General features: G+C 33.1%; 5 protein-coding genes across 9 annotated transcripts; 4 read left to right on the forward strand and 1 right to left on the reverse strand.

Moving 5' to 3' along the window:
* Nucleotides 1-1,985: 1,985 nt before the first annotated feature.
* LOC131664841 (intraflagellar transport protein 122 homolog) lies at nt 1,986-7,341 on the forward strand. Its single transcript, XM_058936258.1, has 14 exons — nt 1,986-2,568; nt 2,814-2,923; nt 3,011-3,131; nt 3,199-3,409; nt 3,486-3,559; nt 3,635-3,905; nt 3,972-4,133; nt 4,202-4,870; nt 4,948-5,755; nt 5,825-6,051; nt 6,119-6,509; nt 6,573-6,751; nt 6,826-6,987; nt 7,055-7,341. The coding sequence occupies exons 1-14, from the start codon at nt 2,516-2,518 to the stop codon at nt 7,148-7,150; spliced, it is 3,534 nt and encodes a 1,177-aa protein (XP_058792241.1). The 5' UTR covers nt 1,986-2,515; the 3' UTR covers nt 7,151-7,341.
* A 120-nt stretch (nt 7,342-7,461) lies between these two features.
* Nucleotides 7,462-9,823, forward strand: LOC131664866 (uncharacterized). Of its 4 annotated transcripts, none has more exons than XM_058936319.1 (9): nt 7,462-7,574; nt 8,009-8,161; nt 8,239-8,369; nt 8,465-8,597; nt 8,711-8,833; nt 8,921-9,013; nt 9,167-9,301; nt 9,382-9,516; nt 9,594-9,821. In XM_058936319.1, the coding sequence occupies exons 1-9, from the start codon at nt 7,556-7,558 to the stop codon at nt 9,713-9,715; spliced, it is 1,044 nt and encodes a 347-aa protein (XP_058792302.1). In that variant the 5' UTR covers nt 7,462-7,555; the 3' UTR covers nt 9,716-9,821. The 4 variants fall into 4 exon arrangements, with proteins under 4 accessions (XP_058792302.1, XP_058792284.1, XP_058792276.1 ...); XM_058936301.1 differs by having other exon boundaries at nt 7,519-7,676; nt 8,921-9,007; nt 9,594-9,823; XM_058936293.1 differs by having other exon boundaries at nt 7,519-7,676.
* On the reverse strand, nt 9,718-11,621 carry LOC131664855 (prostaglandin E synthase 2). The gene is made up of 5 exons (XM_058936282.1): nt 11,195-11,621; nt 10,865-10,939; nt 10,449-10,786; nt 10,262-10,373; nt 9,718-10,189 (listed from the first exon to the last, which is right to left on the reverse strand). The coding sequence occupies exons 1-5, from the start codon at nt 11,495-11,497 to the stop codon at nt 9,827-9,829; spliced, it is 1,191 nt and encodes a 396-aa protein (XP_058792265.1). The 5' UTR covers nt 11,498-11,621; the 3' UTR covers nt 9,718-9,826.
* On the forward strand, nt 11,616-14,013 carry LOC131664848 (kanadaptin-like). The gene is made up of 5 exons (XM_058936269.1): nt 11,616-11,886; nt 11,981-12,914; nt 12,988-13,124; nt 13,191-13,348; nt 13,411-14,013. Exons 1-5 carry the CDS (start codon nt 11,751-11,753, stop codon nt 13,720-13,722), a joined length of 1,677 nt encoding a protein of 558 aa, XP_058792252.1. The 5' UTR covers nt 11,616-11,750; the 3' UTR covers nt 13,723-14,013.
* A 466-nt stretch (nt 14,014-14,479) lies between these two features.
* On the forward strand, nt 14,480-18,218 carry LOC131663904 (AFG3-like protein 2). Of its 2 annotated transcripts, XM_058934675.1 has the most exons (13): nt 14,480-14,693; nt 14,953-15,127; nt 15,230-15,377; nt 15,445-15,532; nt 15,598-15,763; nt 15,837-15,972; nt 16,081-16,199; nt 16,274-16,549; nt 16,628-16,855; nt 16,927-17,153; nt 17,234-17,410; nt 17,483-17,701; nt 17,775-18,218. In XM_058934675.1, the coding sequence occupies exons 1-13, from the start codon at nt 14,622-14,624 to the stop codon at nt 18,045-18,047; spliced, it is 2,304 nt and encodes a 767-aa protein (XP_058790658.1). In that variant the 5' UTR covers nt 14,480-14,621; the 3' UTR covers nt 18,048-18,218. The 2 variants fall into 2 exon arrangements, with proteins under 2 accessions (XP_058790658.1, XP_058790650.1); XM_058934667.1 differs by having other exon boundaries at nt 14,953-15,377.
* Nucleotides 18,219-18,224: the final 6 nt, after the last annotated feature.

Genomic DNA, 18,224 nt, shown 5'->3' on the forward strand with positions numbered 1-18,224 from the left:
ACGTACGTTTCTAAATAATGTACACATACAACATATAGCAACCATAGACATATAAAGGATAGACTGCTGATATCAGGTTATGAAATTGTCCGCGAGAGTGAGAGAGATAGCAACAAATAGCAGGAAACTTCTGTTTCTTTCTAGTCGACGCTTATTGGCTGTTGCCGTGCATACGCCTACGCGTTCTTTGACTAGCGAGGTCAACGCATGCGTTTTGGCATATCGGAGTCTCAGCTTTAAGAGACCCACCGCCATCTAATAAAGTAAAAGTAAAGTAAAAGTTCTTTGACTAGCGAATTTGAACTAAGATTCATAATAAAAATTAATTAATTTTATCAATATACCAAAAATCAATTTTACTGTTTTCTAAATAAAGGTAAGTGCTATAAATATAAGAAAATCACTTGAATTCCTGTACATTATTTTATTGTTCACATGCTAAACAATAACAATTACTGTTTTAATTCTTTACAATATCACAGGGGGCCTATTCTGAAAAAAAATTTTAGCACGGGGCCTATTCTGAAAAAAAATTTTAGCACATGTCATAAGCATTTATCACATCTAAAGTGATTAATTCTGTGGTAAACTGAAGTGACAAACTGATTTACCACAAAATTTTTTTTCAGAATAGGCCCCCAGGCAGCCATTTGAATCTTCTATATAGTTGAGTGTCGAAATTATTATTCAAATCAGATATTGTCAAATTATTCTCGTCCTTCATTCTTACAAGAGAATTACTCTTTACATGGTGATTATCTAAATTTTTCTTTTAAAAAGGTAAACAGTACAAACACAGACACAGGCACACACACACACAGTTTCACATATAAATTTAAAAAGATATATTCAGAGAATACTAGAAGTTTTTAGATTACTGTCCTTCAAATTTCGTGAAATTATTATTTCTTTTTCTTATTCGAACTTTAATATCAAGCATGGGTGTTGCTTCATATGCAATCTTGTTTGAAAATATTGATTCAAAACTAATTTTACTAGTTGATTGTGATGGCCGCTCAATGGTTCTTCTTCAAGTACGTGTTCGTATTTTAAAAACAATGAGTTCATAGGAAGCGCGCGAAGAGTTTGTATTATTAATTTTTCTTTTAAATATTTTGGAGATAACGAGGCTTGAGTTCGTAATACTTTCTCGGCAATCTTATTGATCAAAATTACGTCTTTAGAAGCCGACACTAATTTTCCATAAACTTTTCGGCGTTGAAGAACAGAAATAGCTTCCTCATGAGTCTCTGTTTTCAAACTTTTTCAAACACAAACCGCATTTTACTTTATTTTCAATCATTTTTACAACATCTTCACTGACATATGCTATTATTTCAGATGCGTATTCGCTTAAATGTATTTCTGATAAAGATTTTAAGGCCCTCGCCACATATTGCGCATACGCGCGCGTACGAGGGCGTAACATACAAACGCGTACAAATCGCTAAAAATTTTGATAGTGCCAACAGAAAGTTACTACTATTCCTCGCATGCCCCAAACGAACACACTTACCCCCGGAACAAACGTATCATAACCTTCAATAATATAGCGTTAATTTCAAATTCGCTAGTCAAAGAACGCGTAAGCGCATGCACGGCAACAGCCAATAAGCGTCGACTAGAAAGAAACAGAAGTTTCCCGCTATTTGTTGCTATCTCTCTCACTCTTGCGGACAATTCCATAACCTGGTATCAGCAGTCTATCTTTTATATGCCTATGAGGGTCTGTCTCCATAGGGCCTGCCTGAGTCCGTCCGAGCCGGCCGAGATTTTTTATGGGCACGCCATCTCTATAATTTCGTATCCAATGGCGAGTTTCATAGTGAATGGCTGCGTTTACATAAACGAGCCCGATCGGACGCAGCCAATACGAGAAACGCATGAACACGAAATTATAGAGATGGCGTGCCCATAAAAAATCTCGGCCGGCTCGGACGGACTCAGGCAGGCCCTATGGAGACAGACCCTGATAGCAACTACCAATAGCAATATCATCATTCACTAGTGTGTTATCACGCGGTAACAGAAATAACATGTTATTAAAGTGAAATTCGCGACTCGTAGAACAAAACTCATGCTTTAGCTTGCGTATTACGAATTGTTAAGTACTATGCTTGACACGGCCATTGCATTAAACAAAAATTAAGTTATAATATAAAAATAAGTGCATCAATCAACCAAATAACGAAGGAATTCTACTCAATTTCTTACCAATAATGAAATATCTGATAATACATTATTTTAGCTACTAATGAAAAAAATGGAAAATACATCACCGAATTACTTCGATTGTAATTGCATTTAAAAAAATGCACTTCGTCACAATAATATATGCATCGCAAGTGCATTCGCCATTTTTTATGTGTTACCTTGGTAACGAAATGCGTACCAAAACAAACTCTAGTTCATAAGACTTTGGAACTTTAAAACAAACAAAATTGTTTCGTTAAAAACAAATTAGTAGCTAATATTTTGGAATATTCGCAGTCGTTATTGTAATTATACGTGTAAAATGAAGACATGTGTGAACTGGACTGATAAAGTACAGGATAAAGCTGAGCAGTGGTAAATCTTGTTATTAAACTATTTTTTAAAACATATACATTTTTAATTCAATAATCAAAATATAAAACATTTTTATCAACAAATTATTATAAATATCTTTATCTTTTACATTTTAAATAATGTTTGTAAAAATCAATTTAAGAAATGAAATAAATAGTGCATTGAAATATAAATGTTTTTGTTTATTTAAAAATGATAATCTATTTTATTTTATTAAATATTTTATTTTATTAAAAATTTTCTAGTATTTATGACTTATGCTATAATCCAAGTGGCAGTCAACTAATAGTAGCTGCTGGGCAGCATGTATTAGTTTATGAAAGTAATGATGGTGCTTTAATACAATTATTGAAAGGTAAATGATACTTATTGTTAAAAATGACAAAGTAATAATGTAATTCATAAGTTATATTAGTGAAAATAACTTATGATAAATTTTCAGGACATAAAGACATTGTATATTGTGTTTGTTATGCAAGCGATGGAAAGAGATTTGCTTCAGGAAGTGCAGATAAAACTGTTATAATTTGGACTAATAAATTAGAGGGAATTTTAAAGTACTCGTAAGTATCTTATATAGAAATTACCTATTTAAGAAACAAGAAGACTCATTTATAACAAGTATTTTAGCCATAATGAAGCAGTGCAATCAATGCATTTCAACCCTGTATCACATCAGCTACTTAGTTGCTCACTTTCTGATATTGCATTATGGTCTGCTGAACAAAAAGCTGTTCAGAAACATAAATCAGGAGGCAGAGTGAATTGTTGTGCATGGACTAAAGATGGGCAGTATATGGCTCTAGGCTTATCAGCTGGTTATATTTCTATAAGAAACAAAGTAAGCTCTGATTTTTTTTCACTTTATATAGAATCATATATTCTATATTAATGTGATTATTAATTTATTTATGAAGGGTGGAGAAGAACGTTTACGTATTGATCGATCAGGTGAATCACCAATTTGGAGCCTAGCTTGGAGTCCAGCAAAGTATTTAATTTTAAATTTACAACATTTAAGTTTTTTCAAAATAACAAAATTAATAATTATAATTAATTTAAATAGTGAGGAACCAGCAGATATTCTTTGTGTTGGTGAATGGAGTGGTATGCTGTCATTCTATACCATCAGTGGAAAAATAATTGGAAGAGAAAGAAATTTAAATTTTATCCCACTAAAAATTACTTACTTTCCAAATGGACAATACATAGCTGTCTGTGGCAGTAACAAACAATGCCTTTTATTATCTCATGAGGGAATCCAATTAGCTGTTCTTGGTAATACATTTTCTTCATGGACTTGGACTTGTGCTGTTCATCCAGAGTCAGATCATGTTGTAAGTATCTATAGAGTTTTAAATATATAAGTGTTATCATAAAATAACAATTAAAATTATTCCCAGGCAATTGGTTGTCAAGATGGGACAATTACAAATCTAGAATTATCGTGGAACATTGTTCATGGTTTATACCGAGACAAATATGCATACAGGGAAACAATGACTGATGTTATAATTCAACATTTGATTACAAATCAAAAAGTTCGAATCAAATGCAAAGATCTTGTGAGTTGTCATTAGATAGAATTTCGAAATATAAAGTGGAATATTTCTAAAGCTCTATATATATTTAGGTTCAGAAAATTGCTGTGTATCGAGATAGATTAGCTGTACAGTTGCCAGAACGTGTAACAATTTATGAACCTTCAGGAAGTACTGAAGAAATGCATTACAAAATAAGAAATAAATTAGTTCAATCTTTAGGTTGTAATCTACTTGTTGTAACTACAAACAATTTAATTCTCTATCTGGATAAAAGAATTCAGAGTCTATCATTCAACGGCATTGTAGAAAGAGAGTGGATCCTCGACGATCCAGTTTGTTACATAAAAGTTATTGGAGGCCCACCAAGTAGAGAACGATTATTAGTTGGCTTGAGAAACGGACAAGTGATGGAAATTTATTTGGATAATCCATTCCCCTCTCTGTTAGCTAAAATTGATGGAGCTATCAGATGTTTGGATGTGAGTTCAATGAAAGAAAAGTTAGCTGTTGTTAATGACCAAGGTGTTCTTTCTGTATTTGATATTTACAACGATAATAAATTGCAAGAATTTCACGATGTAACTAGTGTGGCTTTCAATAGTGCTTTTGAAGATATGATTTGCTTTTCTGGTCAAGATTATCTAGCTATCAAAGTCGCTCATTTTCCCGAATACAAACAGAAGTTTTCAGGCGTTGTTGTTGGACTCAACGGTTCAAAAATGTACTGTTTACACGGTTCATCAATCGTTACCATGGAGGTACAAGATTGAGCTTCTAATTTGTATTTTTGTTATCTTCAAATCTTTTATAAAGAATTGATTAATGTTATTTTCAGATCCCGTTGTCATCGTCGATGTATCGATATTTGGAAGCCGAAATTTTTGACAAAGCTTACGCCATAGCTTGTCTTGGTGTCGCAGATTCCGACTGGTTTACTCTGGGTGTCGCGGCTCTTGATCACCTAGAATTCAAAATAGCTTATGAGGCTTTCGCAAGAACGAAAAAGTTGCGCTACATTGACTTGGTTCTGGAACTCGAGGAAAAGTTTAAATCTGGCGAATGGGGGCGTGAAGCTTGCATGGCTACCGCCGCTGCAGCAATGGGTAGACTACGCGAGGCAGCCAAGCTCTTTCAGAAAGCTGGTTTGCAGCAGCAAGCTTTAGATATGTACTCGGATCTGCGAATGTTCGACATGGCGCAAGAATTCATTGCGAGCGGTAATAGTCAAGATCGGACGATGCTGCTTAGAAGACGAGCCGAATGGGCAAAGAGCTTAGGTGAACCTCGTGCCGCGGCTGAAATGTTCCTTTCGGCGGGTGACGCCCAGAAAGCGATCAAGATTATTTCGGAATACGGGTGGATCGATATGCTCATCAAAGTCGGCCGGCAGCTTGACAAAGCCGAGCGGGATAGTCTCTCGATGATCGCGAAGAAACTACGTCAACTCGGAGCAACTCACGGTGCAGCCGAGATTTTCAGTCGCCTAGGTGACGATCCTGATGTGGCTGATGTTCTCGTCGACGCTCATGCTTGGCATGAAGCTTTTGAGCTTGCGGAGAGGAATCCCAGGCTCAAGTCCAGAGTGTATGGCCCTTATGCAAGGTGGCTTGCAGAAACGGGCAAGTTTTCAGAGGCACAAAAAGGTAAAGTCTATTCAGTGGTTATTATTGACAGCTAGTGATGCTCTCAATACCACGGCATTTTTTTTATAGCGTTCCAAATGGCTGGCCAGCCGGAGGAGTCTAGTCAAGTATTGACCACGTTAGCGAACAATGCTGTAATGGAAAAGAGATTTCGTGATGCATCGTACTTTTACTGGTTGTTGTCGCAAATTACTCTCCATTTAAACAAAAGTACTGAGGAAATAAAAGCGCAATTCATGGCGTACTATGATAAAGCTGATATTTATTACGCTTATCACGAAGTCTATAAATATTTGGTAAATCGACGTTATCTTCTGTTTATTAGTTTCAAAGTAATGTAATAATATTTTTCTATTTTTTTAGAAAGAACCATTTACAGCATTGATGCCCGAGTCATTGTTCAATATTTCGAAATTCTTGCTCACGAAAATTTATAGTACGACATTGGAAGGTATCTCCAAATTAAAGATAATGTATGCACTTGTGAAGCAAGCGCGATTATTAGGAGCTAATAAGTTGGCAATGCAGTTACTCGACCGATTGCGCGAAATGAAAATACCTAAGCATCATCTTGCGCAAATTGAAATCTGGACGATCGCTATCAAAGCGTATCCTTATCGAGATCCAGAGGAATTGTTACCGTTGTGTAATAGATGCTCGACTTACAATGCCTTGTTGCCAGCTGTTAATAATGCCGCTGGTAATTGCTGTGCTCAGTGTGGACTTAAGTTTCAGTATTCTTTCGTAATGTTCGGTAAATATTTTAATTTGTATTCGATCTCAGTGGCCAATTCATTCTAAATTTAACCATTTTCAGAAATTTTGCCTCTGGTCGAATTCGAATTAGAACCTGGAATAACAGATAATGAAGCTGAAAAGTTAATTGAAGAACCGGTACAGTCAACCGATGATAGTATTAATACGGAAAATCAATTTACCGTCACGACTAATCAAACTGACTTATTTATGGCTCGACTAGTCCAATACGAGGTTTCCGTAATAAATACTCATGTCAATGCATAATTCGACTACGATAAACTCGAACAAATACAATTATTTTTGAATCGTAGGAAAAGTTTGGAAGCTCAACCGTTACCGTGGGACGCGGTGTGTTGAAAAGTATGGAACCATCATCAGTATTAATCGTAAAATGGCCTAAGCCATTCAAAACGCGATATTACAGAAATCTTTTACCTGATTTACAAGTAACGTTTTGTAAATCTTGCCTGAAAGTAAGACAGTCTTTAGTTATAGTTAGATTAATAGTATTTGAATTAAATTAATTTAATTGTTTTTCAGATGTTTCACACAGATGATTATGAATTGGCGCTACTTCGTTACAATCACTGTCCGTTTTGTAGAACACCTAGCAATTTTAGCAATCAAAATGTATAAGCTACCTCAGGCAATGTGATTTTCATTAGATAGTAAACCTGTGCCTTGATCGCGAATCAAGCGAACAGCTTATTATTAAGCAATGTATTTGTAGACTTAGATTTGGTAAATAAGAAGCATAGCTTCAAAAAGAATATCTAAACAATTAAAATAAATGGTAAAAAAATTGGACGGTATGCATTAAGTTACAGTCATCTCCTTGTAAGTTATATGACGATACCACAACGCATAGCAGAGCGCACAACAGTTACGTCAACAGGTGATTTAGCGTTCCACGACTTTTTTCAAAAGAGCGCTAATTGGCTGGATAGCTTGAACAAATGATTATCCCGTTATCTGCCGAAATGAGAGCGTCAGTGAACCAGAAAGCCCTGTCTGTTCAGTTTGCACCCTGCACAGACAGACATGTTCGGCGAACTTGTGGGTATTATCTTTGTCACGCTCACCATCGCTTCTGGTCAGCATTCTTCTGCAGATCGCGTTGACGCCCCGAGGGATGCTCCGATTTTGCACCGATACAAACGCTGTGAGTTATATGTCGACTTTTGTTGTCGCTCTTCTGCCTTTGCATCCCTCGGGGTATTTTAAGCTGTCTTACTTAAAATAAAATTAATACGAGCCATTTCCAAATAGTATATTTCATTTTTTCAAATAGTATTTCTCGTCAAAGCAAATATAAAAACGTAAAAATAATGTATCCAATCGTTACAAGAGATCAATATCAAAACATTCATTGATTGTGTTTACATTTTCAAGAACTCAAATAATTGTATCTAAGTAACTGTTTTTATTATTTAAAATTGGAGACAATTTCACACATAAAAAACGCATGGCAATAACTGTTTGTTTTCTGCGTAGTTTTTCCCTTATTTAGCGTAATTCGCTTTCCCAATTCTCAATGCACGGCAAGTAATAGTTTTAATGGGACTTGCTATACGAGACGCGAATGTTTTGCTCAAGGAGGAACTGCATTGGGTAGCTGCGCCAACGGCTTTGGAGTTTGCTGTGTATGTAAGTACACGTTATATTATTTTAACTATGATATACTATGCATAACTTGAACAGTCAAATTACTCATTTTCTTATAGTTCAAAAGTCATGTGGAGCCACAACTAGCGCAAATAATACGTACTTCATAAATCCTTCGTATCCAACAACTTTCGACGGGGGCGATCGATGTATGCTAATGGTGCAAAAATATAGTGCTAACGTATGCCAGGTGAGAATCAACGTTTATAAGGAAACATTTTTTCTGTGAGATTTTTCTACTAGTAGCTAATGTCCGATCAATGTGAAATTTTTCTTTTATTTCAGTTGCGACTAGACTTTTTGGATTTCAGCTTAGCTCAACCCACATCGGAGGGTATTTGCGACTATGATTTACTGTCAGTTTCCGGCGGTTCGTCTCGCGTACCACGAATTTGTGGGGAAAATAGTGATCAACATGGTATACAAGTATCACATTCTTTATTAATTCATAACCAATGAAAATTATCGCTAACTAATTTTATGACGAGACTATAAAGTAAATATTTTGTTGTATTTCATCATTAATTCTAGTTTACGTGGATTACGACGGATTGAATCCAATCGCAATATCTATTGACGCTAGCTCAGAGTATTCGTTTAAAAGGCGTTGGAACATAAGAGTGCAGCAAATTGCTTGTGATTCAGCGACCAAAGGTATACGTGTTGATTGATTAGCCTAGGGAAACTTAAAATGTTTGAAAAATTTGTGTTTAATTCAAATTTCATTAATACACGCTCCAGCGCCGAGCGGTTGCCTTCAATACTATACGGCAACATCTGGTATTGTGATGAGCTTCAATTATGGAACTATAAATAATGCACGCCCAAGTATGAGTTAGTATTAGTCTACTTTTTTCATTCGTTGCTGAATAATTAAATAGCAAATTTCATTGTACAGAACATTTATATTTGACGTGGCGTATTAATTCAGTAAATCGAAAAATTGGAACATAATATTCAAAGTTATTGTAATTAAAAATATTACAGACGCAACGATACCAATAGGTACTAGAGAAATGGCAGACTTAAATTACGGTGCTTGCGTTAGATTAGCATCTGGCTATTGTAGTCTAAAATGGTCATTAATAGAAGAGAATTCGTTTTCAATATCTGGTAATGGGAGTAAGTACTTTATTAATCAACTGTTCAAAAATGTCTTCTATTAAAATTGTAAATAATAATAAATATTGATATTATTTTAGCTTCGGGAACGGCTACTTTTGGAAGTAATTGCATAACAGATTATATTATCATTCCTAATGCAGCTGAAGTAAATACAAGCATTTCAACACTAACAGCAGATAGATTTTGTGGATCAGCTTTTACTCCAAAAATCAGTTAGTATTACGTAAATAAAACTTATGATTTAATTGGTTACATTAACAAATTTTTATAATTTGTTCTCTTGTTTTAGCCACGTTGAAACCTTACGTATTATATGTCATAACTGATTCTAATGAAACAAACAGTACAACACCTGATACTGAGAACAAAGGTTTTGCTTTAATGTACAGACAAATGATTTGTTCTATTTAGAATAAAAGAATTTTTTTACAAAAAAATATTTATTTTTTCAACAAATATTTATTATAAAGCAATCAAATAAATAAAAAGTAATGTACAAATCTCAACTTCATTGTTCCTCTATCAATTGCTCAAATAAATGCTACCTGCATGAGAATCAACCTTCTCTTTCATTGCACTGTACCATACGCTTAATTTAGTATGGTTCAATGCATCATTGAATGCTTTACAGCCTTCTATTGATTTTAATACACCATACACAGCAAGGTCAGATAAGTCTGGATTTGCTCCTCCCATAAATGTTCCTCTTTTTGCTTTAATTTCGTTGAGCCAAAGATTAATCTCATCATAGAAAGATTGTCTTACATCATCTTTCAATTGGTGTTTTTTCTTCAATCTCTTTGAAATTAACCACATAGCTAAAGCTCCTACATTAATCATTATAGCTCTTTCCCAAGCTGGGAAATATTCTTCCCAATGTCCAACCTAAATTTGTTTTAAATTTCAATAATTAATCTACTTAATTATAAGTTTTAAAATAGTTGAATTTAAACTCACTTTAGAAAACCAGTTGAATGTTTGGTATGCTTCTCCTAATGTCCTATAAACATTTGGTGAAAGTGTGTGTACAAATACATCGTCTGCCCATTTCCTCCATTTTCGTTCCTCGCTACAATAAAATCATGTCTTATATCATCTATATAAAATTATTATTATTTTGGAATAATTTAAGTTATATACTTACACAATGTCATTCATAGATCTATTTTTAGGAATATAATTTTGATACATAAGAAAATATTTATTTACAATTTCATGCTTGAATACTTCTTTTTCATCGTGCATTGCAATGACAGGATAATACTTTGCAATTTCATCAAGTTTTTGTGACTTGTCATTCAAAAAAGATGTTATAACTGACACAATCATGGAACTGTCGTTTAATGGTTGATAGCCTTTGTCAACCTTTGCTAATAAAATAGGCACTTTTCTGTAATCTGACCAATTAATTTCTCGTCTGAGTACAGGATCAACTTCCACAACATCATAAGATATTCCATAATAATCTAATAAAACTCTAACCTGTAAAACATTTAATTACAGTTTATAAGTAATTCTCTACTTTTCAATAAAAAACACACTAAATTTTGTTATATTTACCTTACAGCAAAATGGACATGTCTGGTATTGGAAAAGTGTTAATTTCAACCCTGTAGAATCTACAGGAGAGATAATCTAAAACCATTCATCATGTGGTTAAATCAAATTCAATTACATAAAATGATGTAAAATATATCAAATTCTTATTATTAATACTATCAATATGCAATAGAGTAGCTGTAATCTTTGTATTATTTGTACTATTATTAAAGGAATATAGGAATTATCAGCGATGAATATGTAATAATTGTTAGGAATATTTTTGAACATTGTAAACAGGTGGTGGTATATAAGTAGTTGAAGTAAATAAAAATCAGTTGATATACATACCCGTCGAGAAGGTTTCACGTCCGGCTTGTATTTTAAAAGCTTTACGTCTATTTCGGAGCCTTCTAAAGCCAATTTTTGCCTTGCGTCGTTTATTTTAGTAAAGGCATAACCTACTCCGACCGCAGCACCAAGTCCAGCTCCGATTAAACTGAATCTCAGAATACCTTTGGACTTTGGTTGTTCAACGTACGTACAAAGACTGCGGGAAACTAATGAATTCGACGTGACATTGTTTATATTCAAAGATTCTCGAATATATTTGGTTCTTCTCATGAAACCACGAAACCTGCACATCACCGCCATTTTCAAAAATCCGACAAGTCCCCGACCGTCACGAAAGCAGAGCCAAGATACGTAAGCGACCGTCAATGACTTACGACGTTTTTATAATTTCTATTTGTTCTTTTTCATATATTGAAACGCTTCGATTGATTGCTCGCGTGTTTACTATTTTTTCTGTAAAGGTTAAAGTAATACATATACATACGTATCTAATAGAATGTCATAAATCAGTTTTTTTTACTTAATTAATGATTAATGAAATTATTCATGAAATATGGAGATGCAACATCAGGCTACCGAAGAAAATAAAAGAAGTGGAAATAGAGATTGTACGGTTGAATCAATTTTAAAAGACAATTCTGTATTTATTGTAGAAAAAAATGAGCGGGAGAAGGAAATAAATAACAAAGGTATATGAAAGTATTTATTGATCGCGGCCATTATTATAATATATATAGAAATAGATACTGTTATTTTTAATATTGTTGTAATATAATTTTTCAGTTGATAATATTGAAAATAAATTAGCAAAACCCTTATTAACCTTCAAATGGCAAAAAAATTCCACTAAAATGAAAATGGATTTGCAAGGATCTGTTGCTAAAGCATTTTCGAATTTTAATCAGGATGATCATATTGAAAAATCTAGAAATAGATTTGTTGTTTTCAAAAATAAATTATGTGATGATGAATCAACTGTTACAGCTGATCAAAATGTCAAAATAACATGTTCATATAAAGAGCCGATTTGGAGTGGCATGCCATCCGATATTTATAAAGTGGATGTTTTTAAGGCTGGTGTAATTCTGAAAACTTTAGATCTTTCATATAAAAGTTACAATGTTATTGGGACATCATTATCCTGTGATATCATCTTATCACATAAAACAGTATCCGAATTTCATGCAGTTTTACAATACAGATGCATAGCTGATTTTGAAAATGAAACAGGAATTTATATTTATGATTTGAACAGTACATATGGGACTTTTTTAAATGGAGTAAAGATAAAGCCCTACACATACATAATAGTTCAAGGTGGTGAATTGTTGAGCTTTGGTAATGGTCAACGAAAATATGTTTTACATACACCAAAAGATAGTAAAGAGCAGGAAGCTCAACTTTCTGCTATAGAATTACAAGAATTACAAGAAAGTGAATTACAAGAGCAACGAAAAATATATATAGAACAATTATCGAAACAAAGGGAGTTAATCACAATGAAACAAGAAGAATCTGAAGGAATCAGTTGGGGAATAATAGATGTTGATGAACTTTCAAGATCAACAGTTACCTCAGAATATTCTGAAAGTGATAACGAAGTATCATATTTAGATAATCCTAAAAAAACTTTGCAAGATTGGTTTAAGTGGGAAGGATATGATTTAGAATATCAAACAGTAGATGAAGGATTTGGAAGATTTTCTTGCTGCATCGAGTTAGTTTTGTACTTTATCTAATAATCCATATTTTCTAAGTAATTTTGAAGCTAATTATATACATTTTTTTAGTTTAACTTTGGATGCCTTGGGCTCTACAAAAAAAATCCAATGTACTGTCAATGGAGATAAAATGAAAGCTATTGATGAATGCATTTTGAGAGCTTGCAAGTTCTTAGATGATTATGGATTTTTGCAGCAAGCATTCAGTAAGTTTTTATTCACTTTAAATGTTTTATATAAAAATGTTTCTAATAATTATAGTAATTATGTAGAGGAAAAAAAGAGTACATTCCGAAATTGGGAAGCTGCAGATTATTATGATTCTGATGAAGACAATTATCTAGACAGAACTGGAGCAATTGAGAAGAAACGTCAAAAAAGAATGGAAATGGATGGAAAATTAAAAACTCAAGAAATGCGTGATATTTTGGTATATATTCAACTTATGAATTATTTATATTTCAAATTTGACAATTTTATTGTACATTGCAGTCAGAAAAATATGCAGATGTATGTAAACAGATAACTACGTTGGAAAATTCAATAAATTTATCAAAAAATAATAAAGATAAAAAAAAAGATTCAGATGAAGATGCATTGGATGCTTTTATGACTGAACTCAACACATCAAGTTTAAGTAAAACAGAAATCAAAGATGTAAAATTAGAAATCCAAAATTTACACAAAGCATGGAATCTGTTACTTAATTCAATCAATGTAAATACTATTACTGGTGCTAATCAATCAGAACCTCATTTAGAAAGTATAACTGAAAAAACTAAGAATGGTTGCAGATTCAGATAATGAAACAAATAATTATTCATGATATAAATAATATATACACACAAATGATTAACTATATCATATTATAGTAAATAATTGACACAGCATTTTTTGTAAATAATAAAATTGTCTGGTCACCTAACTATTAAATTGGGAAAATTTTCAATTTATATTCGATATATTTGATTGTATATTTTATAATAGAGTTGAATAACCAATTTTTAAAAGTATAAAAGAATATTTTATTTGAAGAAAAGTATAAAGTTCAAATCATTCTGTAATCTTTTAAATGGAGAAGTTATGTAAGTTTAATTTATAGTATAACATGTTTGTCTATGTGTTCAAAATTTACTAGTAAAACAACAAATTGGTATATTTTTTATTTATATTCATGTTCATGTAGTTATATTACTTATAAAAATTTATACAATCAAAATTCTTGTGACATTAATTATTTATTATGTTATGCTAATTGTTTATAATATAAAACAATTGATTTGATAAAAATATAGAATAAGAGAAAATTTCATAATAACTCGACTTGAATTTATCAATGAAAAATCAAGTTTCTGAAAACAATGATAAGAAAACTAATTAGTTTAAAAAATATTCTTTTGTAATTTTTACGAAATATACGTTTTCTCGTAAGCGATGAAGTATTTCTACGCGCCAAATTAAACGCAACTCTACAAGGTATCATACTACTACATACATACAGTAAGCTGACACATGTATGATAGAACCAGCTAAAGAGCTATATGTTGGCTATGTAGTGAAACAGTATACTTATCACAGGGTAGCGTATAAGTAAGCAGAGCGTGCAGCGAAAGATGGTTAAAGGCCGGTAATGTGTGTATCTTGTGCATCTTTGTTGAAGAATCATTTGAACTTTTAATTGACAGACACCTTATGAATGAGATATGGCTTATCAGTTGTTATTTTCGGCTGCCAAGTTTGAAAAGTTCCTATTAAGTCGATTTGATCACTTTCAGGTGAGCCCTCAGCCCTTACCAACTTCATAACCTATTTCATCATGTTGTGAGATACTTGTTTCTGGTGATATAATCATGCATCAATGATTACTTGTCATCTTCTTAATAGTTTTCTATATTTTTCTTGCAAAATTCAACATAATACAGTATTCAACGTAATACAATATTCAAAATAATTATATTTTTTTTCTTTAACATTGTCATCTCCATTTTCAGATGTTTAATAAGTTTATATAAAAATTTCATAATATTACCACAGGCTGTAAGGACGTTATCTCCATTCAGAAATGGAACAAGGCTGTCGGCTATCGAACAAGTCCAACAACAATGGAGATGGTTTTGTCAGAAACCACCAAAGGGATTTGAAAAATATTTTAAGCCCAGACAACAGTCTAAAGAAATTCCAAAAGTAGTTGAAAATGCACCTAAAGAGAGTAAGAATGCAGAAAATGGAAATGCTTCAAAGGAGACATCTAGTTCAAGCTCCTCGCCTAACTCATCAGGTTCTAAACAATTTGGTTTTAATATGAATGTAGGACGGAAGATTGGTGGTGATACTGGTGGACCATTTAATGGAAATGATAAGTGGTTAACATTAGGAGCTATTGGTGCTATAGGTTTTATTGCAGCATTGACTCTTACGGATAGTGGAAAGGAAATAACATGGAGAGAGTTTGTCTATGGGTAAGGCATTTGTTACTCTTATAAAAATATTATTAATATTAACTAACAATGGACTTTATATTTTTAGTTATCTGAACAAAGGAGTTGTTGATAAACTCGAAGTAATAAACAAGAAATGGGTTCGAATTAGGCTTCAGCCAGGAGCTAGTTCTGAAGTAAATATTAAAATCTATTATTTTTTGTTAGTTGAAATAATTTCATAATACTATCTCGTCTTTAGGGTACACTGTGGTTCAATATAGGCAGTTCTGAAACTTTTGAAAGAAATTTGGAAAATGCTCAATTAGAATTGAACATTGAACCTCAAAATCATGTACCTGTTGTGTATAAAAATGAGCTGGAAGGATCAAATCTAGTATCAGCCTTACCAACACTCATTACTATAGGTAAAATATAATCTGAACAAATTTATGCAGAGCATAAATAAACCTATTTTAATATTTGCTTAATGTTTTTCAGCTCTTTTATTATTCTTAACACGCAAAACTGCAAGTATGTTTGGTGGTAAAGGTGGTCGTGGTAAAGGACTTTTTGGAAATGTAACATCTTCTACTGCTAAACTAATTAACCCAAGTGAAATAGGAGTAAGATTTAAGTAAGCTGTTTTGTTTTTCTCAATGATAATCTTGATTAACAATCTTAATATCAACATTATAAATTGCTTTATAATGAATAATTACTCATTTGTCATTTTTTATATAAGGGATGTTGCTGGATGTGAAGAAGCTAAAATTGAAATCATGGAGTTTGTTAATTTTCTAAAGAATCCTCAACAATATTTCAACCTTGGAGCTAAGATTCCTAAAGGAGCCATTTTAACAGGTACTTATTTTTCTTAATTTTTTTTAGTGTGAATAGAATTAGCGTTTATGATAATATGACCTACAATTTTGAAGGTCCTCCTGGTACTGGTAAAACTTTATTGGCAAAAGCTACTGCCGGAGAAGCAGACGTACCTTTCATAACGGTGTCTGGTTCAGAATTTCTCGAAATGTTTGTGGGTGTTGGACCTTCTCGTGTCAGAGATATGTTTGCCATGGCACGTAAAAGCGCTCCCTGCATTTTATTTATCGATGAAATCGATGCTGTAGGTCGTAAAAGAGGCGGTAGAAACTTTGGGTCACATTCAGAGCAAGAAAACACATTAAATCAACTCTTGGTAGAAATGGATGGTATGTTTTCGAACTTTTTATAAATATTCCACCATATAAAATGAGAAATTATTTTTTATTTTGGGTTTATATTTAAAGGTTTCAACACAACGACAAATGTAGTAGTTTTGGCTGCTACAAATAGAATCGACATTTTGGATAAAGCTCTTCTACGTCCTGGTAGATTTGATAGACAAATTTACGTACCAGCGCCGGACATTAAAGGAAGAGCTTCTATCTTCAAAGTTCATTTACAAAACTTAAAAACTGATTTAGATAAAACTGAACTGGCCAGAAAAATGGCAGCACTCACACCAGGTTTTACAGGTATTTTTCACTTATTTTCATATAATTACGTTACTTTATCAAAGCAGTTTGACTCAGAATTTTATGCACAGGAGCTGATATTGCAAATGTTTGTAACGAAGCTGCATTGATAGCTGCTCGTGATAAGAGAGACAACATCATAATGAAAAATTTCGAGCAAGCTATTGAACGAGTAGTTGCAGGTATGGAAAAGAAGACAAACGTTTTACAGCCAGAAGAAAAGAAAACTGTAGCCTACCACGAAGCTGGGCATGCTGTCGCGGGATGGTTCCTACAATATGCAGATCCTCTATTAAAGGTCCGTTAAACTTCAAACTAAAAATAAAAAGTTGCTGTGAATAACGCAACATATATTTATAATTATATATCATGCCTTAGGTCTCCATTATTCCTCGTGGCAAAGGATTAGGTTACGCTCAGTATTTACCTCGCGAACAGTACTTATACACAAAAGAGCAATTATTCGACAGAATGTGCATGACATTAGGTGGTAGAGTATCCGAAGAACTGTTTTTTGGAAGAATAACGACAGGTGCACAGGATGATTTACAGAAAGTAGGTCTTTTCAGATCTTATTTATTTGTGAATATGACGTACTTAATTATCTTGATATTATCTTTCAATCAGGTAACTCAGAGTGCTTATGCGCAAGTCGTTCATTATGGTATGAACGAAAAAGTCGGTAATGTAAGCTTTGAAATGCCCCAACCTGGTGATACAGTTTTGGATAAGCCTTACTCTGAAAGTACTGCTCAACTTATTGATCAGGAAGTTAGGGACATGATAACTAAGGCACACAAGCATACAACAGAACTTTTAACAGAGCACAAAGGAAATGTCGAAAAGGTACGCCTACATAATAAGTATAAGAAAATATTACAACTGAAAAAAATTAAATTGTATAAATTATTTGTAATAGGTCGCTCAGCGATTGCTGAAACAAGAAATTTTAAGCCGTGACGACATGATTGAATTGCTCGGACCAAGGCCGTTCCCCGAAAAATCGACTTATGAAGAATTCGTTGAAGGTACTGGATCATTTGAAGAAGATACTACATTACCTGAAGGTTTGAAAGATTGGAATAAAGCTAAAGATGCTTCAGATACTAAACCATCTGATAGTAGTCCTACGGAAAAGCCACCACCACCACCACCACCACAACCAAAGATAGAGTCAGAGAAACAATTGTAATTATATACTTTTATTTATAGCCACTTGATTGAACGTGCAGACACAAATCTTGATATACTTTTATTGACACTTTGTATAATAGCTATCAAAATAGATTTTTTAAATACAGAATTACATATTTGATGTCAAGCGATTCAAACTCTGTGAGCACCATTGTTTTCTTACGCTTGCGATTTT

This window comes from Phymastichus coffea, unplaced genomic scaffold (genome assembly GCF_024137745.1).
Source record: "Phymastichus coffea isolate CEN01 unplaced genomic scaffold, Cenicafe_Pcof_1.1 PCOF00003, whole genome shotgun sequence".
In the NCBI taxonomy this organism is placed as follows: domain Eukaryota; kingdom Metazoa; phylum Arthropoda; class Insecta; order Hymenoptera; family Eulophidae; genus Phymastichus; species Phymastichus coffea.

Bases quoted from the DNA above. Each gene is read 5' to 3' on its own strand.
- LOC131664841 (XM_058936258.1), top strand. From the start codon at position 2,516: ATGAAGACATGTGTGAACTGGACTGATAAAGTACAGGATAAAGCTGAG. The intron at 2,924-3,010 runs GTAAATGATACT...ATAAATTTTCAG, and splicing joins TTTAATACAATTATTGAAAG to GACATAAAGACATTGTATAT. The intron at 6,752-6,825 runs GTAATAAATACT...TTTGAATCGTAG, and splicing joins TAGTCCAATACGAGGTTTCC to GAAAAGTTTGGAAGCTCAAC.
- LOC131664866 (XM_058936293.1), top strand. From the start codon at position 7,556: ATGTTCGGCGAACTTGTGGGTATTATCTTTGTCACGCTCACCATCGCT. The intron at 8,598-8,710 runs GTATACAAGTAT...CATTAATTCTAG, and splicing joins GGAAAATAGTGATCAACATG to TTTACGTGGATTACGACGGA. The intron at 9,014-9,166 runs GTTAGTATTAGT...AAAATATTACAG, and splicing joins TAATGCACGCCCAAGTATGA to ACGCAACGATACCAATAGGT.
- LOC131664855 (XM_058936282.1), bottom strand. From the start codon at position 11,497: ATGGCGGTGATGTGCAGGTTTCGTGGTTTCATGAGAAGAACCAAATAT. The intron at 10,940-11,194 runs GTATGTATATCA...GAATGGTTTTAG, and splicing joins ACGTGAAACCTTCTCGACGG to ATTATCTCTCCTGTAGATTC. The intron at 10,374-10,448 runs GTAAGTATATAA...ATTTTATTGTAG, and splicing joins AGATCTATGAATGACATTGT to CGAGGAACGAAAATGGAGGA.
- LOC131664848 (XM_058936269.1), top strand. From the start codon at position 11,751: ATGGAGATGCAACATCAGGCTACCGAAGAAAATAAAAGAAGTGGAAAT. The intron at 12,915-12,987 runs GTTAGTTTTGTA...ACATTTTTTTAG, and splicing joins AGATTTTCTTGCTGCATCGA to TTTAACTTTGGATGCCTTGG. The intron at 13,349-13,410 runs GTATATATTCAA...TGTACATTGCAG, and splicing joins AAGAAATGCGTGATATTTTG to TCAGAAAAATATGCAGATGT.
- LOC131663904 (XM_058934667.1), top strand. From the start codon at position 14,622: ATGGCTTATCAGTTGTTATTTTCGGCTGCCAAGTTTGAAAAGTTCCTA. The intron at 17,154-17,233 runs GTCCGTTAAACT...ATCATGCCTTAG, and splicing joins ATGCAGATCCTCTATTAAAG to GTCTCCATTATTCCTCGTGG. The intron at 17,411-17,482 runs GTAGGTCTTTTC...TCTTTCAATCAG, and splicing joins CACAGGATGATTTACAGAAA to GTAACTCAGAGTGCTTATGC.